Raw genomic sequence first — 25,786 nt, forward strand, 5'->3', positions numbered from 1 at the left:
AGATTAGATCTTTCGTGAACAATTTTACAAATATGGGAATAATTTTAAAATCGAGAACATTTTTTACAATTTACAAACATTTACTAAAAATCATGAATATTTTTTATATTTTGAATGGGTTTAAATATTTTCTTTTGAATTGGCGACCAATTCAAGAAAAGATGAACATAATTTTTGATGCTGGAGGATTTTATTGTAAATTCACAAACATTTTTTGAAACGCATGAAGTTTTTCAGAATAAACAAACATTTTTATAAATCAGTAATATATTTATTAAATTCTTGGACATTGTTTTGGAATTTGCAAAAAAATATAAAAAACTGGCGCTTTTTTTGAATCCACAAACCTTTTTATGTTTTCGTCGGCATTTTAATTCAAAATTCTTATTTTTAATATGCCAAAGTTTTTTTAATTCTAAATTATTTCAATTAGAAATAAAATAAAATGGAATGGAAAATTTTAAATAAAAAAAGAAACTATCAAAACAGGCATTAGCTATTTTTAAATGTTTAAGACATTTTTTAAATACATTAACATATTTTGAATTAGAAAGCATTTTGTTAAATGCCTTTAATAATTTTTAATACATGGAATTGTATTTGAAATCATGGACTTTTCTTATTGTATAAACATTTTTCTAAATTTGCAAACATTTTATTGTATATGCGAGCATTTTTACAAAACTCCGAGCAGTTTTTGAAGTCAAAAACATTTTATTTTTTTAAATATGTTGATTTATAATTTTCAGTTTAGTAAAGAATTAAAGATTATTTGAAGTTCTAAATTATTTATTATACAAAAATTAAAACGGAACTGAAAATAAATAAATAAACGAAACTAAAAGCAGGCGCCTGTGCATGGGCCGGCCTATACGGTGTGCTGGATATTCTCCCAGCATGCAGAGCGTATTATGACGTTTTTACATGGGTCAGCCTAGTCTAAGATTTTGTGCTTTGTGAAACATTTTTTATTACTTACCGGTGGCATAGTGGGTAATTTAATGCAAACTTTAAGGGTAATTTTCATGACGGACGACCAGAAACCGTATTTGCTTTATCTCTCCCTAATAATAAAGCACGTATCGCTTCTGTCGTCCGTCAGTGGCAGTTTACACAAAAACCCCTCCGCTTCTGGGTATTCAACCCGCTGTCCAGATTTAAGTGAAGAAGAAAAACGTTTCAGATTAAAAAGAAAAACACCCCCAGCTCACCTTATGCACCCCGTCCTCCACCGCGGGATCCTCTCTCCGGCGATGTCGAAGCACTGCAGCAACGTGGCCAGCACCATGCCAATGGTCCGCAACGCCAACGTCTCCCGGGGCACCGTCGGCGGCCCATCCCGAACGGGATCATGAACCGCCCCTCGGCCTTGCCGTCCTCCCATGTCGTCGGGTCGCGGTGGATGGCGTACGCGTTCACCATCAGCATCCGGCCTCTCCTCACTACGCCACATGAGTCAGCCGGCCTCGCCAGTTCCTGCTCGTCGGAGTCGCCATGGCCTGCGCGTGCTGGCTCGTCCTGCTCGGGACCGAGCATGGGGAGCTGCAGCGCCTCGCTAGCCTGGGCCACGCCCCAGCCCCCATGGGCCGTGCCAGCCGCCGCCTAGAGGGGATCGAGGAGCTTGCTCGTCCGACCAGACACGGAGCCGACGGTGCTTGGACACCTGCGCGAGTTACCCTGCTGATGCTACTTCTTCTCTCCCCACGCCTCTGTTGCTCCTCCTCCTTATCTGATCCCCTATTTGCTCTGAATTCACCAAATACTCTGCTGCTGCATCTCTCTTCCCCCATGTCCCTACTCCTGCTCCTCTAACTCCATATTTCTGTTGTCGATTCTCTCTCCGTTGTTGCCTCTCCTCTCTGCTCCTTGTTGCCTGTGGCTTCCCATATCTCCTAGCGTTGCTGCTGCTACACTTCTTCTCAAGCTCTTCTCAAACTCGTTGATGCAGTTCTTCTCTGAACTCCAACATGTTGTTGCTTCCCCTCTCTCTCAGTTTTTCTGTAATTCTGTGGATCATTGTTGTGCAATTATATGATTTTTGGTATATACTTGACTGAACCTGTAAGGTTTGTACCTTCTCCAAAGTGCTAGCACCCACATATTATCCAAAATTTTCTTCTAAATGTCATGAGGCATGAGCCAGAAATTTTCTCAAGAATGACCCTTGGTATATATAAGGCATTCATGCAATTTTAATAATACTCTTTTGGTTCTCATTTATTTGTTGGCATAGAGCATCGCATCATATAGAAGAGTCATTCATTTATAAGAAGATTGGTTGCCTCATTTATTTATAAGAAGATTCTTATATGTATTTAGAATACATGATTTTAATTTGATCGACTTCTTTGAACTTTTTTGTTGACTATGATATTTCCTTAGGTTCACCTTGACCTTCACTGCCCGTGTAAGAGCTTAAGTCAATATATATGTTGTATCATCAAAATCCGTAGCTTTGCACAATTTTTTTGTCTATACATACACATAAATTTCCGGTTGCCAAAGACCAGCTTCAGCGAGCGGCGTGGCTTCATAACAATTGCCGGTGAAAATAAGCTCACATCTGATAATATATTATATCTTTGGCTGAAGTTAACGTCAAAGCTTCTACTGGTAAATATTAGGGTCAGTTAGGAAGTGAAAATCCTAATGAAGTCTTGTTGACCTCAAATATTGGCTTTACAAGAAGAGATTATTTTTTCGCAATAATGTATACACAAGAATTTTAGAAACAAATGTTTCATTTTTGTTCTCCATCCGTGGCAACGCACGAGCATTTTACTAGTTATTATAGAGAGATTATAGGATAGGAAGAGATAAAGATTTATTTCATCCGTACAATCGGTAACACAAGGAAACACAATTGGGAGTCAGGGACACTCTTGCAAAAAAGCACATGTAAAGATTAATCAGTTTGTGAGTAGTCCAAGGTACGTCCATATGGCAACGACATCGGTATTTTTTTTTCTCTTCCGAATCAATTTTTTTTCTTTTTCTTTTTTCCTCTGTCTTTGTTTTCTTTTCTTGATTTGCAACTTTTTTAAAAAATCGTTAACTTTACCCATTTTTCTGCACTTCATTTCAAATGTCATGGAATTATTTTCAAATCCATGAACTTTTTCCAATTCATTAACTATTTCAAATTTCAAATAAAAAATGTACCATATTTAAAATCATCAATTTATTCCCAAATCATGACTTTATTTTGAAATTCGTTAATTTCTTTCATTTTTTGACCTTTTTCACATTTAAGATATTATTAAAATTCGTAACATCTTCAAACTTTTAAAATTTATAGAAAATTGAATCTTTTTCAAATACAATAACATTTTCAAATACGTGAAATGTTATAATTTGTGAAAGCTTCAAAATTCCATGAACTTTTCTCCAAAATTCCATGATCTTATTTTGTTAATTTGTTAACTTTTATTCATATTCATGAACTTTTCTCAAATTGGTTAATTATTTTTATTTTATTGAATATTTAACAAACTTTTATGCACTTTTTAAACTATTCTGAATTTATTATCAAATTTATGACGTTTTAAAAAACATTTAACTCTTTTCAAACCTGTGATGTTTTTTTTTGAAATTTGTGAACTATTTTAGGAATAATTGAACTTTTTGCAAACTTGTGAACTTTTGCCAATTTATGATCTTTTCTTGGCCTTCGATTTTATTTCAAATTTGATAAGTTTTTTTTTCCAATTCTTGCGGAGTATATTGTTATGGAAATCCTGATTTTTGAAATTTTCACAAATATTTTGCAAAAAAGGTTAACTGTCAGCGGACAAAAGTCATAGGACAAACGTCAAAATGTTAGTGGTCAACAACGTAACCTAATCCATGTGCTCATATGCAGCTCGAAAAAAATGTGCTCATATGCTCACCCTCACCCACTCACTTGCTCGGCTGCTCGCGTGTGAGAGCCGCTTTGTTGGGCCGGGCCATGTATCCTATTGCGTGAGCGCTAAATGGCTTACGTGGGCACCAAGTGCTAGTTAGGATCTCCCTAGAGCTGAATGCAGTGCAATACACATGGGGCGTCCATTACAGCCGATCGGTTCATTTACCTTCACCCCTCTTTTGGTTTTGTGAACTCCAAAGCATTGATGTGTTGTCCAACACAGTAGCGGCGAAGCCAGAAGCAAAGATAGCGATTGACTCTCGTTCTTCTTGGTTACCTCTGTCACGGGGTGATGCAAAAATAATGGTATATGGTGGAGTGGCACAGGCTCATGGTGTAGAGGAAGATGCAGCAATATGCGCAGACCAACATGGTATGTATTTGGGATCCTCGTCGCTGGGCATTCCGGGATCTTTGGACCCGACAGGGTTATAAGCCATTACCTGTCGTGAGGCACTTGCGTTAACCGGAGACTTATATCTCCAAAACTTCGTGGTGGCTTGCGGCTTCATGGTGGCTCGTAAGGACTAGAGGACATTATTTATCAGTTATTAGAGAAATCGCTCTTAGGAGTTTTGTTTTTAATAGATGTAGTTTTATTTTTTAAAGTAGAGCATCAAATAGCGATGAGCATAAACTTGTTATACACTCTCTTGTGCTTGATCAGGGTCACCATTTGTGGCTACTAACCCCTCATGACCCAGCATGTATACCTCTGAATGCTACCCTAGATCAATGAAGTGTTTGGCACCCATATAAAAAAGGGGCGCCCTAGAGCCGAATACAACACGCATGGGGCGTCCACGGCAGCCCACATGCCCATTTAGCTCCACCCCTCTTTTCGTTTTGTGAAGGTTTCAGAAGTTTTTTTTTTCCATTATGATTTGTTGCCCGGTTTCTTACCTGATCTTTTTTTCTTTTTTCCCTTCTAGTTTTCCTATTGCATTTTCCGTTTTAAATTCATGCAGATATTTTAAAATTCTTTAATTTTTACAAATCCTTGTACTTGTTAAATTTGTGAACATTTTTTAGATTTCATGTTTTTTATATTATAGTTAAAAATGAAATACATAATATCAATAGCATGCATGATGCATATTTAAGTATTTTTTATAACTAAATCTTCCTCTACGAGCTCCATTATAAGGAACCAATTTCTCTTTTGCAAACTACTAAGCAACAGAAAATACCAACAGTTATCTCTAGAGCAAACTTAACAAAAAGTGGGATTACATTTGAGTCGTGGGGTTGCAAAAGCCACATACGGCGACCCGGACCCGACGAAAGGGAAAATCTAGCTAACTTATGAGCATCCTCATTGGCTAAACGACTTTCAAAAGAAAATTACAATTGAAGTTACTTGCTCTGCTTTTAATTTGCTCGATAATGACAGCAATGACGACCCTAGCTTCCTTTATATATGTCACTAATCAATTGTTGTGCATCTGATGCCACGACAAAGTTCTCGAGGCTCAGGTCCTCTATCAATGTGAGGGCTTCGCGATAGGCTATTGTCTCAAGTGTACTAGCATCTTGCAGACCTGGAATGGTTAGAGATGAGCTCACCATATAGTTTCCATGGTGATCTCGACGGACCACCACTGCTGCTCCTCTCGATCTTGAAACCCTGGCATCAACGTGGATTTTAGTGAACCCATGTGGTGGTGCTCTCGGGCGTGTTCTAGGGCTAGGCAGCGCTCCGCCACATCTGCCACCAGTAGCCGGTTCCTTGGTGATTTCAAGCTCGGAGATGAACCTCTTTATGAACCCATGTGTTGCTCCAGGGGTCTGAAATATGCCTTCATGTATAGCTTGCCTCCTAGCATACCAAATGGACCAAAGGGTGACTGCTATCTTTACAAAGTTAGCATGTGATAAAGATCTCTGGATCAAGAACAACCATTGTTTTGGAATGTTTTCTGTTGTTGCGGTGAGGTTGTCCAACAAATCTGCATCTATGAGAGGCCAAACACAACGACATTGTGCATTCCGAAAGAGAGTGCCTCCAAAAATTCTCGGCTCCACACATACCACAACAGCTAGTGGTAGACATATTACAGTGTGCACGAATATCTTTTGTGGGAATTGAATGATTTGCTAGTCGCCATAAGAATATGCGGATCTTCCCCGACACTTCAGTTTTCCACAATTTCTTCCATGATCCCTCCTCCGCAGCAGTATATGAAGACCCAACCGTGCCTTCTAACCATGCTTCTCTACGCTTCCTTGTAGCTAGCTACTAGCATTTTGTAAGCTGATCTAACTGTGAAGGAACCATTCTTCTCAAAATTCCAGGCCCAACTATCATCAATATTTGTTGTGGTCAGAGGAATTTGCATGATGTGTGGGATATCGATTGGGAGGAAAACTTCCTGTAACTGCATTATGTCCCATGAGGCCGAAGTGGGATTAATCAATTCTGATACATGTTGCGGTGGATTGGCACTAAGCCAAAACAGTGGTGTGAATGTCAAAACGTGTGGGCTCCGATTTGATTTGGGCCCAGGGCCGGGTGTGTCAACGTGCTGCGTGCCGAGGCCCACTCTCACTCATTTGCTGCAGGTTCGTGGCATGTCGGACATATGAACTGGTTCGAACAATTTTGATCACCCTCGGTGGTGGATGACAAAAAGAATCTGAGCAATATGATCCAAAAATTTATAGTCGATTTGATAATCCACCCGAAGAAAAAGATTTGTGGCCCGTTTGGATTAGCGTTTTATGTCGTCGTTTACATCTGGGTTTTGAATACACGTCTAGACCGGTCGTTTTGTTTCAGGGAGAAAAATAATCAGCTATGACCGACATTTTACACCCGTAAAACAAATAGTACAGTTGTAGAAATTTACAACCATTCCAATGGGAGCCTTGATGATCCAATTTGGAGTACAGTACTACTGTAAACCGTTGACGAGGCGACAGTATCTAGGAGCTCGTCAGGGCACGCCCCCGACCAATGCACGTTCCGCAACTGCTTGGCTTGGTCCCGTCACACGTGGCGATCCTCAATTGCAAGAATCTTTGTGTACTGGTTTGTCTCCTGTATACTCCCTCCGTTCATAAATATAAGTCTTTAAAGAGGTTTCATTAATGGACTATATACGGATGTATATAGACATACTTTAGAATGTAGATTCATTCATTTTGCTTCGTATGTAGACTCTTAATGAAATATCTTAAAAGACTTATATTTAGGAACGGAGGGAGTATTTTCGAATAGAAAAAATGTAAGAATAGTGGTACTCCATCTTGTGTAAAAAGAAAAGAAACAGAAGACTTCCTTGTCACATTTGAAACCCACGCACGTTCTTGACCTCGATCGGTAGCAAGTTCTTGGAACTCGTTCACAATTCAAGCTTGATTCAGAGATTCTTCCAAGGGATGCGCGCCTGATGTTTCCTATAATTAAAACCTGCTAGGTGTTGAGATTCCGCTGCCGTCCGGTGTTTGGATCACTAGAGACTAGAAACTAATAGTAGTCACCTTTAGTCAGTAAACCTCCAAACACCCCTGACTAATGGGTGACTAAAACTAGTTTAGTCCCTAATCACCCCACCCCCAACTTTTACTGACTAAAATCTTTTCTTTAATTAATTGGCGGGCCCATCCTGTTGCGGGCTCATCCTCCCATGCGGGCACGTCAATGGAAGGGAGATATTGATTGCTATTCACATTGGGATACCAGTGACACGAGACGTACGGTATACCAGTGACACATCACTGCTCACAGCCTAGCTACGTATATTGATTGCTATTCACATTGGGATGGTCGGCTCACGTTTTTTTTTCTTTTTTTTGAGAGAGAGAGAGACAGTCAGCTGACGTTAATCCACGTGAGAGCGCGTCGGGAGTGTACCCCCTGCCTGCACGTATCGCGACGAACCTCAACCTCCCTTACCGCTGCCAGGTATAGGAGTAGAAAGGAACAACACACATGGAGAGGTACTTTCTTTCAAAACGAAATAAGACATGTCAACACATGTGCCACACACGTACGTCACTAAAGGACCGCCAGGTTGAGGTACCGTGGTATGCTCAGCCCAGCAGGTTCAAGTCCTAGTGCTCGCATTTATTTCTGGATTTATTTTAGAATTTCTAAAAACGAGGCGCTTATGATGACGTCGTAAATCTCAAAATGATATGTCGTCTCAATCTTTTATAAGTGTTCATATAGTTGTAAGGTATGTGTGTGTGTTTATAGGGGTGAGTGTATGCGCGTATATATGAACATTTACGTTTGTACTGTGTTAAAAAAACAAAGTACCCGGTTATAAGAACTCAACAAATTAATAACAAAGACTTATATTTATGTACATAGGGAGTATTACTCATATTATACTAATGTGCAACTAGCTTGCATTTTCCAACAGATTACTAACTGGTATAATCTGCCAAACAAAAAAAAATGCAAGTATTCATATTCTTAACAGCTGGTATTATTGCCACAAAGAAATAAATCTCATTATCCTCACTCCACATGCATCGCCATTATTATGAGCCACGTAGTAAAAAATAAAATATCTTGCAGGATACCACTGTGATGAAGGATAGTGGATAATTACAACGTATAGATTGCCTCATACATGCAGTTTGCATCCGCAGATTAAAAGAATTCACACTCATTTTCTCTGGACTATGCTTTCATCAAGTGCCACATAACATAATTAATTACCTCCAATGGTGTATGTATGATATGGGCTTCAGTATATATATATGCTGTGTCTTGAGGTATGCTTGATGAACGTAAGTGCTACAGTGGATGATGAAAAAAATTACTAATTGAGAGGGCAGAAGGGCGTGCCGGGCTTCTCCCTGTGGCTGGGGATTACGAAGTGCCTGATCCGGCCGACCTGCTCGGCGAGGTACGCGTCGCAGAGGAACGCCTTGGAGAACCTGTCCTCCACCGTCCGGTCCACGTCGTGCACGAACACGTCGGTGGCGCCGTCTCCGGGCCGCCGCGCGCGCGCCACCATGCCGGCGGTGTAGATGGCGCCCATCCTCCCGGGCGCCTCCGGCGTCCACCCCGTGGGCGCGTCCACCATGACCAGGTCCCACTCCACCTCGTGGAACGCGGCGGGTAGGCCGCGGAGCGCCAGCCGGCACGAGGCCTCGGCGGCGGCGGCGAGGTCCGGCTGCGCGGTGCACCCCGGGTGGTCCCGGAGGGACATGAGGTCGTCGGCCTCGGTGACGCGGGTGTCGTACACGACGTGGTAGGACTCGAGCCCCGGGTGCTTGGAGCGGACGGAGGCGATCCACGACGCGTCCTCCTCGAGGAACACCGTGCGGCCGCCGTGGTTGAGCGCCGCCCACATCGGGCTGTCCAGCCCGAGCCCGAACACCAGGAAGTTGCAGGGCGAGCGGCGCTGCAGGACGCGCAGCGACACCCCGATCTCCGCCGCCGTCTGCTGCGGCGTCACGTTCGATGCCGCGTAGTGCACCAGCGCGTCGGCCACCGGCGCCGGCAGCTTGGAGCACGTCCCGTCGTCGCCCGCGCCGCCGCGCAGGTGCGAGGCGGCGGGGCCGGGGGAGGAGGTGGAGAAGAGCGTGCGCGCGGAGAAGAGGAGGAGGAAGGCGGCGAGGGCGGCCACGACGAGGAGGCGGAGGCCGAGGAAGCTCTGCAGCTTGGCCTTCATGGAGAATAGGTGGAGGGCCTTCCGGGCGTGCACGGGGCTCGACATGGACGCACGGACGGGCAGCCACCAAGAAAGCCTCGCTACTCGGTTCTTGGTTCGTGAGGGGTTTATAGGCGACGATGATGGTTGAAAGATTGGAGATGGATATTTTTTTTACTTTTTGGAAATGCGATGATAGGGTTTGGTGATGAGGACAAGAGAGCTGCAAATTTTGGTAAGGGATTCGAATTCCTTTTTTTTTTTTTCATTGAGAGGGTTGGAATTTGGATGGACTGACAGATGGAGGCGTTGATGGACTGAAATGTGAATACAAATACTCGCTTCGTCTCATAATATAATACTACCACTTTGAGAAAGGTGTGATAGCTCGCCAGTGCCTAGGCACCCCTATAAACAGTAAAATTAAAAAAAATAAAGAAATCTAAAACTTTCCAGCATCAAAGATGATCAAACTTTATAGGTGCTTGCAAATTTTCATGTAAAAATATCATGAAGAGAAGGGTTTACAAATGAGTTTTAGATTTTAGTGCTGAAAGTTCTCAAAACTTAAAGCACTGAAATCTTATTTGTGTGTAGAACTCCTTGAATTGTTTTCTGACATGAAAATTTGCAAGCGCCTACAAAGTTTGATTATCTTTCATGCTGTAATTTTTTTATTTTTTTACTGTTCACAAAGGGTGCTGAATTAGGCAACCGGGAGCTGAAAATCTACTCTCATACGACTTTTGCAAGCTATGGGATAGAGGAAGTACAAATTAGTCCCTTAGTATCCTTAAAGAAAAATATATTACTCCCTCCAATCCAAAACAAGTGTGGTAAAACCATGAGACTTTTTTTCGATCGGAGGAAGTATTAGATACATCATAATTTCCTTCAAAAACTAGATATATCACATCATCTTTTTATATTGTTTTGCACATATTTTTTCAGTATATGCTATAAACGAGGAAAAGATATTTGTGGTAATCTGTGAAAATATCAAAAAATACTAGAAACATATTATTATTTTTGAAAAAAAAAAATTGTGGTATGTTCTAGGTTGAATTTATGGATTCTATAAATTAGTATGTTCTTATTTGGCCTTCAACAATCTATACTGCTATTTATATTCGTATTGCTTTGCAGATCCATCTTGGATGCAGTGAATAGAGAGTATATGTTGAGGATATCTCGTCTAAAATGTTTAGATGAAACTGACTTTGATTATGGAATCGAGAATCTAATACTCCCGCCATCCGGAATTAGATGATGATCAAACGACTATATCTACTCCCTCCGTTCCTAAATATAAGTTTTTTAGAGATTTCACTAGTAGACTACATACAGATGTATATAGACATACTTTAGACTATAGATTCACTCATTTTGTTTTGTATGTAGACCCCTAATGAAATCTCTTAAAAGACTTATATTTAGGAACAGAGGGAGTAGCACTGAAAAATATGTCGCTGTTTGAGTGTCAACTAATTCCGGATGGAAGAAGTATAAGACACCTCCAAATGCTGATACAATCTGATTACATTTACTTGTTGCAGAAATAGTCTTCAAGTATTTGGTTTATTCATATTGCACCTGTCTCAACTTTGCACTACCCTTCCCAACACATATCTTACAGGTTGAATATTATTCATATTGTTGATTTTAAAAACCTTAATACATGTAACCACCATTTTACTTTGTTTCCATGTTTAGCTTCTCTTAAGTATTAGTTTTTGACTTGAATTAAAAAAAAATACTCTCTTTTACATGTCTTGATGATATAGTTGGTTAATCAAGTATCCGTGACTACCAAGAAATCTTTGGCAACTAGTATTTATACATTTTAATCATTTATTGTGACTATAATTCTTCTATAGTACTCCCTCCATCCTAAAATTCTTGTCTTACATTTATCTATATATGAATGTATCTAGTCACATTTTAATATTAAGACACGTTCATTTTTAAACAAACTTAAGACAAATTTTTTGAGATGGAGGGAGTATATGATTTCAATGCATAAATTCTGCCAATGCGTATAATGGAGTATACATAGTTAAAAGCCTGGAGGTGGGACTATGCAAGCATCCCGTCGACGAATCTCACAGCAAAAACGAAGAAAGATACGATTTACCAATGTTCGGGTATATGGTGGCTATAGAGCTAAACCATAAACAGTAGAGCTCCTGAATCGAGCTTGCACAATTGTTAGTAATAGAGAACATATTTGAAAGTTAAAAATAATAATATATATTTCAATGAAAACATGTGAATATCCATTACGATATGTAAAAATTCGTTTGACAATATTGTCATTTGTAAGCTACACAAAAAAAAAAATTTAGCCCGGCAACAAAAACATCAAACCATTTATACATACTTTTTACCTTTTATGACAATTATGTAGCATTATAGAAAATTAAGAAATACAAATATGTATATGAGTATATATGCATCATTTTTCCTGACATTTTTTGCAGTGTATATATATTATATTAGAATACGGGCTTCATGGAGCCTGTTCTCCATTAGCCTTTTTTTAAAGATCCAACAAATTGCTGGCTTAGACTAGATTTGACAGAAAGCAACGGAAAAAAGAACATGGGGAGGATCCGAAGATCAAAGAGAAAGAAAAATGCAACCCTATTGGCTGCAGAACAAACTACACTTACAAGGCGGAACGCCATCCACCCACATCAAGGCAATGCAGCTCCGACTCCGACGGAGAACTATGAAGAACAAAGCAAGGTTTGCGTCACGGGAGATCGCCGAACGGACCACCTATCGCCCGTCATCGTACGCCATGGTGGGCCGCGCCGCAACTTTGACTTCACACCAACAAGCAACCGAGGTAGTCTCACGGACATGTCAGAGAAGAGCTGACTACCATGACCAAAGCCACGCCTCTGACATTGTTCACCACCGTCATTGTTGCCACAGGAGCCAAAACCGCCCCCAATGCTGGAAGGACATGACCAACCAGCACGAGCAACAATCCCCATCTATCACTGGCCCCTCTGGTCGGCAAGGTGCTCTTGAAATGATGCCCCAAGAGGTGCGATCTCATCGCCATCATCGTCCGATCCCATGGGATCAAGGGTTTCCCCCGAGCCACCTTGCATAGTAGAGCGAGCAGGAACGCCTCTGCAACACCTTCAACAAGGGAGCGGCGCCCCGCACACGTTGTTGTCGCCTGCCCCGACCCAAAATAACAGCAGCAAGGGCTTCACCCGGTGCTGCACCTCCAACCATGAACCCGGTCCAGACAACCACCGCAGACACACGCCCGGTGAACGCCACCTCCCCCCCCCCCCCTCGCACGCCCAATGCCCGCCACAACGACCTACAGATCTGGACGTCGGGGCCCAAATCCCCATCGTTGCCACTGGTCCACGTCGGGTGACCACGGGCCCCATGCACCCGAGGGTCATCACAGCCACCTCGCAGAACAGGACGTCGGGCCCAAACTACCACACACCGCCCCTGGAGTCCATCGAGCCCACGGCCGCTGAAGTACTAAGCTGCTAACTCGCTCCCGCCTGACCCCAACACTATGCCAATACGCTGACCACGAGCCTTCCTGTCGGTGGCTACCCCCAAATCATGTTGGGGCACGCCTTGGTGCAACGCCCCCGCGTCCCGGACGACTACCGCACGCCCCAGTTTGGGCTTGGTGTGTCGCCGCCAGCCTCCTCACGCCGCCCGCTCTACTCGACATCGCAGCACATGGGCAGAGGAGCTCCACTTTCGCGACCTTCCCCCATATCTGTGCCACTCGCTAGATCCGCCCCGTGCATGCCCATGCACCCCGCACGCGCCTGCTCCTCCGTGTGCTGCCTCACCGGCTAGCCGTGTCGGCCTGGGCACGCGCAGCCGCTCGAGCTCCCGTCGAAGCCATCGTCCTGCGCCAGCAACCTCTGAACGGAAGGAGAAGGGCCCCGTTGTCGCCGGGCCGCGCGGGCTTTTCCCGGCGACCGTTGCCGGCGACTGCTAGGGGAAGGAAGGGTGGTGGTTGGGTTGTTCGTCGACGGCTAGGGTTTGCTCCCGAGCCGCCCGCGGGAGTGACACAAGAGCTGTCACTCTTTGGGCTTCCATCAGGACATGTACAATAGTTGATATAAGATAGTTGTATCTTAAGTCTTGTAGGTAGTTTAGGGATGACAACAAAAATCTTACAATGGATCATTTCTTAGCCTGATCTTCAATAACTAGTTGTTCCTAAAAATACTGAGAGACATATTATGCTAAGAGTTCATCTCTTATCTTCTCTTAAATAAGAGAAGACAAACCTTTTCTTATAAATTCTCTCTCCTTCATCTTATTATTTATCCTACGTGACACTTCTAAAATAGCATCATTGTATATGCCCTTAGCCTTTTTCGGATGAACTTGTTGGTACATGGAAGTCGATTGACACATGGCCATATGTAATGACACGCGCAAATTCCACATAAAAAAATTCTTTGCGGGAATTCAAAAATTAAAATACCCCGTGTACTTGTTTTCAAATGGAGCCTAACTAGGATGCAAGCGTTAACGTTCGGTCCAGATGCCGTAATGATCTGAAAAAACGATAAGAAATTTTAGGAGCCGTCGGCGCTTTTTTCAGACCAGTAGTTGGGACTTGACAAGGTGACATTGGTTGTCAGTTAGTGACATGTGACAGGATAAGATTAAAGATCGCACGTCACTAGCTTTCCTTGGAGTAAAGGACAATGATTTGGTTAAAGTGGTTGGGAACTAAAGCACAGGGAATTTCTCATCAGGTTGGTTGCCGGTCTTGTCTAGGACCAGTAGGAGAATTATGCTGTCACCACCATGCATGAGCAGCTTCTTCGTCAAGCTTTGTAAGAAATTGCACCGACTCTCACTACCATCCATTGTGTCAAGGACATGAGAAGGTAGATGCATGGCCGGTGAGGTGAGGTCACATGGCGAGAGCTTCCTTTATGTTGAGGTACTTTGTAGATGCTACCAAACAGGTACCGGTAGATCATGCGCGCCCACTTTGTGGGCTTTCTAACGGGGGGCATGTGTCATCGTCACCAACTCCGGCGGCCGGCGGGCCATCCGCCGTCGCTGATTGGGAACGCGTGCCACGGTGCTATCGGCTACGGGTGGACTGTGTAGGACACGTACGTACGTTCACTGACTCATGAATTGTGCTTCTGCTGCTTATGCATGTGCACGCGAGAGTGGTTACTCGCTAATCGTACTGTCTGATGCTATATTTTCAAGTCCAAAGCATAATCTATTCCAAAGCATAATCGTATTTTCAAGTCCAAAGCATAATCTATTCTTTGCTTTTTGTTCCCTTGTGGGCCCATTTCTTGGGGATTGGTCATTCTTCGTGCAAACTTGCAATTGCGCAAATAATGAAGCCTTAGTGATAATATACTTATGTCATGATCCAAAGTTCCAAACCATATATTAAGCTCTTAGCTCAAACACTTTTCTTACTAAGAATATTGCGTCTCACACTCGCACTGACGTGTGGATCGCATATATAGGTCCACACCGCCGTTGGCATCTTCTCGACATGGATAATATAATCAAGTTGCTGTATTTTCTTTATCAAAGCAGCATCGTTTTTTTTTTATAGTTGGGTATTGTATTTAGATAAAAGCAGCATGATTCTTGAGTGGAGTACAGATGGTAAGTGATGCAGTGGCACACATGCATGCATGATGGAGTTGGTTAGTGCGGCAGTACACATCACTTTGGCTTGATACGACGTTCACGGTTGGTGGTCGCTAGTCTGGATGGATCAAATGTCACATCGGCAGAGAACCAAGTATATGGGTTCCAAACTCATGGTTTGTTTTCCTGATAAACAACAGAGTTTGCGTATACTCTGTGCCGTTTTCACTCCATTCTCTCTCAAAATAAGCGAAAGGGCCCCTTTCAATTTGGGTGTGTTTAGAGTCTCGTTCAAGTGACGTAACACATAAAAAACAAAAAAATGAATTTTTATTTTAAAAATGCACGAATCTCCAAGTAAAATCTCACAAATATAGCATCGATGAAACATGGTTCAGTCTCAGTCGACTCAGATTTAGAAACCCCGTTTCAATTTTTAGGGTCCTGATTGGATTGAGTTTATGTTTTGTGTGCTCTTAGTAATTTTGAGTTTGAAAATTACACGTAATTCAAGCAAAGCCTAATGCTTCTTTGGATGTATTTATTGAGCCGATTGAAATGGATTGGTATGCAATACCGAATCAACCAACACATTCAAATGGACTGCAATTCAAGAACTTTTATTAAGATGTGGTGGCCTTGCCGATGTCTTTTGTTTGACCCAAAGCATTGTGGATTTCGGAGTTATTGTGGCTTTTGTATAAGTTTTATTGTTTGTGTGGGTTAATTTCGAATGTTGCCCGCCTTATGGGTCTTACACACACATGCCTTCAACATAAAGGCTGCCTCGGGCCTTGTTGAGATCAAACAAGACAAAGAATAAGAATGCCAAACATTGGCCCAACACATATGCCCTATTACAGTTTCAGTAAGAAAGTTTAAAATGGACAAAATAGAGTGACACAATGAATAAATAAATTACTCGTACATGCCTGTGGTCTAGTATTTGTGTTATATACAAGAATCCGCCAAGCAAATGTAATAATACGAAGAGATCTTCACTTGTGAGGCTGGACTTTTACCTCTAAAATGTTTTCGGCTCCCCATGGACGCTAAAAGAATGAGTAATTCACAATGGGTTCATGCATAAAAAAATGGAGAACAGGATGCTTGATGGATTGATAATTTATTGTCCATTGGAGATCGGATCACTTCGGTTGATTCTTATGTGACTAGTATTCTATACATATGTTCTCCTTTTTGGAAGCTAGAAAATGGGGTGCTTAAATATATGAATTCTAGCAGGGCCAGGATGGCTTGGCGGGAGACCCATGACAAGAGAAAATATCATCTTGTGAATTGGCCAGTTTTTTGCATGCCGAAGCAGATCTATGGTTGTTTGGGAAGTTTGGATTTGGACGTTATGAATAAATTCTTATTGATTAGGTGGCTTTGTATGTTGGATATTCTGATGATATATATGCTAGGAGTTGATTACTAGGATATACTTGCACGATCAAACCCTCCATGGACCTGCTAATGGAGGTAGTGGCTCCCATTTTTGGCAAGGGCTGATGAAAGTCACAAGAACCTTCATTAGCCCAAACAATAAAGTGATTGGACATGGAGCCAAAAGATTTGCTATGGGATTATGTGTGATTAGGGATAAACCCCGTGCTGAATAGGTTCCTAGAATTCAAGTGAGTGTTACTGTCTTATACATATTTTGTTTCCCTTACTCGATGTTAAGTGTAATTGATGAGTTATGTATGCGTAGGTTTCAATTTATTTTGCTAGTTATTCAGATTGACGCAGGAGTAGTACTTGCCATGAACTCGAAGCGCAAGACCCTAAGGTGTGGGCAGACTTGAGTGAAATACTTCACAGGTAATTTCAATCATTATCACACCATATCGACAACTTTCGTTCATTTCCTGACAAAGTAATTAATAACTCATTTATTCATTTTCTTTGGCGGATAGGGTTTGAAAAAAGTTCATCAAGGACGCTAGGGTTGAACGTAAAGAGGAGCCGTGATTTCGACAACTCAATGTAAGTAGTACTAGCTAAGTCCGCGTATCTCTTTCATTCTAGATTCAATACCATTATTATTCTTGATTATTATTATTATTTTGAACATAGTACAGACGTAAGTGTTCATATACACGCGCGTACACTCACCGTATGAACGGACACACGCAGACCCTATTCCTATGAGCACCTACGAGAGACTATGCTGGCATATCATCTTGAGATTTACGAAGTCACCGTAGGCGCCTCGTCGTCGACGGGAACGTCTCCTCCCGCTGAAAGTGTATCGTCGGAAATCCTGAAATAAATCCAGGAAATAATCCTGGTGGGCTGGGGATACCACAGTCCCTCTAACCATCCAACCACAGGTTGGTTTGCCTTGATTATTTTTTTAATTGAACTCTATGCTTGTAAAGTCTTTGAGGCAGGGAGACGGGAATACTTTATGTGGATAATACGTTTGCGAGTTCATTTGCCAGACGACCTCTGAGAAGGGTAAAATTTTGGAAAAACTTCAAGTACGTAAACAATATTCACAATTTTATTTTATTAACATCAGTTGTGTTGAATTTCATTCATATATATTTATCTCAATCTTTAAATTAGACCGAATGGATGCGGGGTGATCTCCTACCAAAGGATCGCGTACGAGCAATTCAAGAGGAATTGGTGAGATTCTTACTTGAAGAGGTCATATCTAAAACTGGAGAATACCATCAGGAATTGGCAGGAAATTTTGATAATTAGATATTAGGGATTGTAAGAGATATTATGTTGCATATATGCATGAACGTGTACTATATGTAGTAGCGTCGAACATCTATACCTAATAATAAAGCGGCTATTGCTTTCGTCGGAAAATCCACCGCGACATTTTTATAAAAAAGCCCTTGTAATTTTTGTTATTCAACCCGCGCTCCATCATTTATCTGCAACGCAAAAGAAAAAAAACGATTCGCTGCAAAAATTATACCCGTACGCATCGCCTCCTCCCGTCGACCCTGGGCCACCCTGGCCTGTGCCCAGGCCGCCGCCACACCACTCGCCACGCGGCCGACCTCAACCGCCACCGCTGCCGATCTCAACCCACCCGCCTCCGCGGCCGTACCTCTCCCCGCTCACTGCCCCCGTTGCGGCGCTCGAGCGCATCGCGTCGACCCTGGTCCACCCTGGCCTGTGCCCAGGCCGCTGCCACACCACTCGCCGCCGCGGCCGACCTCAACCACCACTGTTGTCGATCTCAACCCACCCACCTCCGCGGCCGTACCTCTGCCCGCTTGCTGCCCCCGTTTCGGCGCTCGAGCACAACTTCCGGATCAAATTAACGCGACAGCTACAGTGACTGGGGATGATGCGTCTGCTCGATGCAGAACGGCGGCGGCCCGCGGATAAGGCGCGGCGGAGCGGAGTACTTGCAAGTGGAGGCGGCCCTCCATGGCTCACACTGGGAACTCCGAGGTTATGGCGCGGCAACGACGACTCCTTATGGCCAGATAGAGGCGCCTAACCCTTGCTCCCCTCATCGTATCCCCTCCTCCGGCACGAACTCATCATCTGATGAGATCCCCTCCCCATGCCTCCAACCGTGTGCCAAGCACCGGCAAGAAATTTTGTTTTGTGGGGATTTGTTTTTGCTGATGAATGAATGTATTGAATGTAAGATTGCATTGTTGTAGAGACAGAGAATGGAACACCACCTTCAGTTTGTCATCCGATCCCACATTTTCTATCCCATGAGTGAAATAAGATAACAGTCCATTGATCAATTCATGTAGCCTCTTTGTTTTGCTTTGCTTGTTCCGCTCAATTTCTTATCATGGTGGAATTAACAATGGACGGGTTGATTTTTTAACAAAATAGGATAGGACTGACTACATTAGTTAGTTAGCTTATTATTTTAATAAATCAAAATGATTATAAAAAGATTAAAAGCATGTGGTATTTTTGTCTTCCGTTACAACACACGGGCCCTTTTGCTAGTATATAGCAAAACTTGTTGTTTGACCAAGCACGTTGAAAGAGGTCACTCCTTTATATTCATGATGATGTTGTACAATGGTTTCTTCATTGCTATACGTAGTAGCATCGAGTTGAATGAAAAACATAAACCAAAAAATGAAAACCCTAAATAAAAAAGAATTGAATGATAAACACAAAAACAAAAGGAAAACGGAAAATGAAACACGACTCCGCCAAAACCCTAAACCCCTCCTTTCAAAAAAACTAAACCCTAGCGCTTGGCAGTGCCTGACGCGTGGCGTCCTTTAGTTCCGGTTGATACTACCAACCGGGACTAAAGGTCCTCCGGCCTGAGCGCTCCACAACGGCCACATGAAGCCCCTTTAGTCTCAGTTTGTAAGACAACCGGGACTAAAAAGGGGGGCCTTTAGTATGGATTGCACAATCAGGGCTAAAGGCCCTTAGGAACCGGGACTAATGTCCGGTTCTCTATTAGTGCCGCCTCGTCTTCCTGAGCATGGCACAAACCTTAAAAAACTCGAAAACCACCTAAAAACGAAGCCCTCCCGTCAACAAGTGTCAAGATCTACCGCATCTCCATGGTCTGTTGACCATAGGAGATGAGGCCAACGGCGTGGCGGGAGGCAAGGAAACCCTAGTTCAGCGCCTTGGTTAGCAGAAGCGTACGTCTTAGTTTGGACAAGATTCATGAGATGGATAGAAGATTAACAAGATCACAATATATCCACAATTCAACAACCTTGTTCATATCAGATGAAATATTCGAGCAGGAGTATGGTGTCACCAAAAGGTTAGGGGCCCAAACCTATGTAAATTTTCATCGTGTGAAATATCGTACCTTGATCATCCGAGTGTGCCTTGCCTTCACAAAATCCTCCAATCATTAATATTGCCGGAAAATCCCCACAACACTAGTCACGCCCAAGACAAAGTCTAGTCATCTCTGGTAGAACCCAACCAAACTTTAAAATCCTTAAAAGGGATATTTCAAGGACTTAAGGTTGTCTAACCCATTCTAAAAGACCCAATCAAGTCCTAAAATATACCGGGAAAATAAAAAAAACTTGTCCTTTGTCAAAATATATTGCACATTATAGAATCTCAATTCTTATTTACCATTACATTTTTATGGGAGAACTATTTTCTTCTATAACCACCACCTCAAGCACCCACTAGTCGGCGTTGGCGACATCTCTAGCTACATTGTAGGGTTTGGCGAGACATCATCCCCATCGACTACATCCTCCTTCATTCGGACGCACCTCCCTTGTGTTTCCTAGCTTCTTCCTGCATTTTCCTCATCAACTCCCAAACCGAGCTACATTTTTGAGCGTTGGAGGTGCCAAGAACCAAGTTGTCTCCCTCACGCTTCCACTTTGACCTCCATGGCATCTGTGGTGAACACCTGCCAGCCACCATGCTCTCTGCCATGCGACACAAAAAAGGTGTCTAACGAAATGGCTAGTAGCCACTTTTTACATGTCATAATGTGGATACACAGTTAAAAGTGCCCTTTGAAGCTTTAAATTGTTACTCGTTTGATTTTTTGGAGCTTTAAAATGGCTTCATACGTAAGCAGGTGGTGAATTAGGAAATGAGAGCCTTTAAGAAAGCTGGTTGAGAGAGTCACCACACCCGGCCGATGCCCTATCTTCTCCAATGGCGTCGCAAATCAAAGTAGAGAAAGGAGAGGTGTACCACATAGTCATGTACATAGCGTGTCTAGGTCTAGGTTGTGTCGTGTTTGTGTGACGCTTGACACTATGTCGATGTGGAGTGAACGGTCGTCCCGGGCGAGTAGCGGCGCGAGTGGCTTACGACGGGGCGACCTGGTGGCATTGGCAAGGAGGTCATCATTGTTGTGGAGTTCATCGCCGACAACTCCATCAATAAGCGCGTCTGGATCATCCCTGGTGTCTGCTTCAGAGTCTCTACTACAATGCCACCATTGTGCTTGGTTGTTGCCGGCTCCACCATGCCATCATATCCGTTGTTTGAAGGACGCCCGTTCCACAACCTCCCGAGCATGGAGCCAAAAAGGTTTGCAATGCTTCTTCCTCAAAGAGTCTGCAACGGGATGTGATGGATGCACGTCCCGTCCCAAGTGTCAAGTTCCCGGCGATGACAAGGTTGTATACGGGAAGAAGAAGCTAGGGACCCGATTGTATGGTCTATCTGGTTGTTGGGGTCCTCTATGAAAGAAACACATACCAGCTTGTTATTTAGAGCTAGTTCTGGGTCCTTATATGCAATTTGTCGTGTACCACCAAAGATGGCCAAACGGACCGTGCTTTCTGGGCCAGCCCGAAAGCACGCCAGCCAGGCGCGCCACAGGCCAGACACGGCACGGGCAAATCGGGCGGTGCCAGGCACGCAGCCCGCCTCGGGCCGTGCCTGGGCCTGAGAGCTAGGCACGCGGGCTGGCACGACACGACCCATTTACCATTTTATTATTTATTTTTATATATATAGGATAAAAAAACCTAATAGGTCAAAATGGGCCCAAGACACAATCCAATAAAAAAAACTAGCAGGCTAGCAGGCCTGACGTGCCTACGGACCGGTCCGTATAGCCTTCGTGCCGTGCCTGGACCGGAAGGCTGCGCTGGTGGGCCAGCACGGCACGGCCCGGCTAATAATCGGGCCCAGGCGTGCCGTGCCGTGCCTGGCACAATTAGGGCGGGCCGGGCCGTGCCGTGCACGGTCGGCCCGTTTGGCCATGACTGTGTACCACCGGTTCTTTCTGCGCCCTTTTCAGGAAGAGAAAAAAAAAAGAGGCTTCCAAGAGCTCACTCTCCCACTCAACAGTCGAAGATTTATCCCCAATTCCAAACCCTCGATCCCCTTCCTCCACCCCGGCCGCCATGGCCGCGCCGGCGTCGGACTCGATCCCCATCCCCGACGAGCTCCTGGAGGAGGTACTCCTCCGCCTGCCCACCCTGAACGCGCTCGCCCTTGCCTCCGCCGCCTGCACGTCCTTCCGCCGCGTCATCAAAGGCCGCGCCTTCCGCCGCCGCTTCCGCGCGCTGCACCGTCCTCCCCTCCTCGGCTTCATTGACGCGGCTGGATTCCGCCCCACCGAAGCGCCGCACCCCTCCGCCCCGCTCGCCGGCGCCCTCGCCCCCTTCGCCGCCGATTTCTCCTTCGTCCCGGTCCCGGCCGTCGTTTCTTCTTCCTGCTCCCACCACCCGCCAGGGGAAGGCCCCCGCTGGCGGCCCCGCGACGTCCGCGACGGCCGCGTCCTCCTCCATTGGATCTCCCTCCACCACTGCACCATCAACAACTGGGGCTACTCCGAAGAATTGATCTCCCTCAACGGTGACTACGACGATGGTGTCAGGACCAAACGGGAGCGGTGCAACGCCGCCAAGGTCCACCTCGCGGTCTGCCATCCCTTATCCCGCAGATACGTGCTGCTTCCAACCATCCCCGAGTACCTCGCTGCCCAGCCGCAAGATCGCCTTTGGGCATTCGAGCCCGTGCTAGCTCCCGCCACCGGCGACCATGGAGAGGAGGAGCCCTTCAAGGTGATATGCTTTGCAAGATACCGGAAAAAGTTCGTCCTCTTTGTCTTTTCGTCCACAGCTAGTGAGCAATGGTCTATGGTCGAGTCTCCCAGCAGCTTCCTTTCATTGGAACGCATGTCCTGTTTTGACTGCGTGCGCGACTGCTTCTACTGGACAGCACCTTATCACTGGAGTGACCATCTGATGGTGTTGGACACGCGCACCATGAGGTTCTCCACTGTTGATCTTCTCACCGGCTGCCATCAAGGGATCATAGATCTGGATGACCAGATGTTTCGTCTTCGGCGTCCGAATGCAGTTGTTGCAGGTAGACAAGGAGCCCTTGAGATGTTTTCTCTTGTCCGTCAACACGGGTCCTTTGCTCTCTACCATACCTCTCTGCAGAATAATTCCCAAGAATGGAAGCTGGAGAAGATCGTACAACTGCCTGACCAGTATGATGGCTATTCTGTTTCCACGGCGGGTGCAGCTGAGGGATTCTTGTTCTTCCAAGGTGCTCCAGAAGGTCATCCGGTTGAGCATGTGGATTGTTACTCAATGGAGGTCAAGACTTATGAAATTACCAAGGTCTGTTCCAAGTTGGTGGACTTCTCCAATCAGAAGCGTGCCCTCCCATACTTTAGCTTCCCATCGGTGTTATCGGAACCAACTATTTGATCAACTGGTAAGCCAAACTATTTTATATTGTGTTGTCATTGGGGGCGTGTTTTGCTTTTTGTACTAGCACGGTTATGTAGAAAAAACTAGCTAGAGGTAGCCAATGCATTGGTTGTTTCTGCATGCCTGTTTAACAATTATAGTTGATTCAGAAGGTTAATGGAAACAATCTGATTACATACTAGTTTGGAAAGCTAATCATATTTCTCCATATCTTAGGAGAGAAAATGGCTTTTGCTCTGGCATCTTCGTGTAGTACATCTTTAGTCATGCTTTGCACCTACACATCAACCATTCAATTGAATGATGTTGTTCAAAACAGGAATGTTGCATAACCAGTAAGTTGATGTTTGAAGGCCCCGAGTCCTCTATTTGTGAATACTCCTTATTTACAATGCATATTGTGTTTTCAAGAACATAGAATTCACATGTCATGTTCTGCTATTTTTTTAAATATTGCTTCCAAACTGCAGTAAGATGGATCTGGGATTCTTGGGAGATCACGAATAAGCAGGTTGTTGGGCCTTTATTCTTATAAACTATATATTGTACTCCCTCTGTAAACTAATATAAGAACGTTTATAGATTACTAAAATAGTGTTCTAAATGCTCTTATATTAGTTTACGGAGGGAGTACTCTGCAATTTAGCATATGCCTCCTTCCTAGGAAAATGGGATAGGAAAGATCCCCATTGCATCCGCTGTTGTTGCTTCAAATTCCTAACTGAATATGTGTATGCAGATCCGACCTCGCATATGAGCCGCTTCTATATGGTCTTGCTTTGGCCATAGCATCTGTCGTTGGATGGAGGAGTTTCAAGATGGTGCTACAAATCTGCCAGCATGTAGTCATCATGTAGTTTGATATGTCTGTATTAAGCGTTTATGCTTGTATGTATGTACGCAGGATATGCCCCTATTATGTTGACTTTTACCAACACTATCATCTAAGAATGGTACCGATGTTTGTGTTGGAAGACTAGTTTGGCCAATTATGCCGACTTTGGTTATATAATATATATTCCATGTGTTCCTTGGTCTAGAAGTGAGAACTGAGCTTTTCTCTGCATTAATGGATGAGTTAGTGTTTTTCTTTTATTAAGATGTTTCTGATTAGTTCATCTATAGTTCCTGCCGACTTATTAAGATGTTTTTGTTGGTACTCTGTGCAAATAGATGGTTCCAGTCCATAGAATGTCATACAAACCTGGTGCATGCAAACACCAACTTTCAGAGCAGGTTTCATATTTATTTATTTATTTTTGAAATGGAGGCATGGCCCGGCCACTGCATCGAGTGATGCATGCATCCTTTTATTAAACACAGAACCAGTCTTAACCAAGTACAAAGCGGTCTTAAAAAAGAAAGAAAAAGATACAAGGCACCTATCCTATTAATATGTCGTCATCCAAATCGATTGAAGATACCCTGAGCTACCATCTTTCATCGGACACATCCAGTAACCAAAGGCCCTCTGGCTTCCACAGGAGTGAGTAAGGACCATTTGTGAATCAAGGCGGTAGCCCTGAAAATAACCTGCAAAAAGTGAACATATCTTTGTCTGTTAAACACTAGATCATTTCTGCAGTTCCATGCATCCCATAATAGTGCACAGGTACCAACCCGAATAAGTTCAGCATAATCAACATTAACCCCCTCCAACCACGTCCCAAATAACATGTTAGTGCTAGTAGGAGGACAAATGTTAAATGCAATATGGATCGAGCACCATAAAAGTTTAGTCATAGGACAATCTAGAAAGAGGTGCTTAATAGTTTCTTTATTCTGACAAAAGTTGCATCTTTAATTTTCTTTCCAATTTCGCTTGGCCAAGTTATCCTTAATTAAAACAACTCCTTTGTGAACAAACCACATGAAGATTTTTATCTTAAGGGGAACTTTGACCTTCCATATATGCATGGATTTTGAAATAGGCGTAGAATCTATGAGGTGCACATACATAGATTTTACAGAAAATATACCATTAGTGGTCAGCCTCCATTGAACACTATCAGGGCAGTCAGAAAGGCTAACGTCCATCAGCCTTCTGACTAGATGCAACCATCTAATCCATCTGTCACCAAGCAAGGCTCTACGGAACTAAATATTTAGTGGAATCTCACCCAATACTGTCGCAACAGACGCCTGTCGACGTTGGGCAATATTGTAAAGTTGCGGATACTGAAGAGCCAGGGGCTCCCCCCTAGCCATGTATCTTCCCAAAATCTAGTTGATTCACCATTACCAATGATAAACTTAGTTATGTTAAAAAAACAGTTTTAGACCTCATGAGACCCTTCCAGAAAGGAGAGTCACCTGGTCTTATGGTGACCTGAGCTAAGGTCTTGTGTTGTAGGTACTTGTTCTTCAGAATTTGTATCCACAAATCTTCTGTTTCTACAGATAGTCTGAATAATCATTTGCTAAGCAGACATCTGTTCTTAACCTCTAAATTCTCAATCGCCAAACCTCCTTGGTCCTTTGGTCTGCAG

General features: G+C 43.7%; 2 protein-coding genes across 3 annotated transcripts; one reads left to right on the forward strand and one right to left on the reverse strand.

Moving 5' to 3' along the window:
- Positions 1 to 8,327: 8,327 nt before the first annotated feature.
- Positions 8,328 to 9,751, reverse strand: LOC123408752 (glucuronoxylan 4-O-methyltransferase 1-like). Its single transcript, XM_045101799.1, has one exon. It carries the CDS (start codon positions 9,583 to 9,585, stop codon positions 8,683 to 8,685), a length of 903 nt encoding a protein of 300 aa, XP_044957734.1. The 5' UTR covers positions 9,586 to 9,751; the 3' UTR covers positions 8,328 to 8,682.
- A 12,126-nt stretch (positions 9,752 to 21,877) lies between these two features.
- LOC123410749 lies at positions 21,878 to 24,336 on the forward strand. Of its 2 annotated transcripts, XM_045103691.1 has the most exons (3): positions 21,878 to 23,301; positions 23,768 to 23,808; positions 24,037 to 24,336. In XM_045103691.1, the coding sequence occupies exon 1, from the start codon at positions 21,975 to 21,977 to the stop codon at positions 23,292 to 23,294; it is 1,320 nt and encodes a 439-aa protein (XP_044959626.1). In that variant the 5' UTR covers positions 21,878 to 21,974; the 3' UTR covers positions 23,295 to 23,301; positions 23,768 to 23,808; positions 24,037 to 24,336. The 2 variants fall into 2 exon arrangements, with proteins under 2 accessions (XP_044959626.1, XP_044959625.1); XM_045103690.1 differs by lacking the exon at positions 23,768 to 23,808 and having other exon boundaries at positions 21,881 to 23,301.
- The last annotated feature ends 1,450 nt before the right edge of the window (positions 24,337 to 25,786 follow it).

This window comes from Hordeum vulgare, chromosome 7H (genome assembly GCF_904849725.1).
Source record: "Hordeum vulgare subsp. vulgare chromosome 7H, MorexV3_pseudomolecules_assembly, whole genome shotgun sequence".
Classification (NCBI taxonomy): domain Eukaryota; kingdom Viridiplantae; phylum Streptophyta; class Magnoliopsida; order Poales; family Poaceae; genus Hordeum; species Hordeum vulgare.

Excerpts from the sequence above, each read along its gene's own strand:
- LOC123408752 (XM_045101799.1), bottom strand. The coding sequence starts at position 9,585 with ATGTCGAGCCCCGTGCACGCCCGGAAGGCCCTCCACCTATTCTCCATG.
- LOC123410749 (XM_045103691.1), top strand. The coding sequence starts at position 21,975 with ATGGCCGCGCCGGCGTCGGACTCGATCCCCATCCCCGACGAGCTCCTG.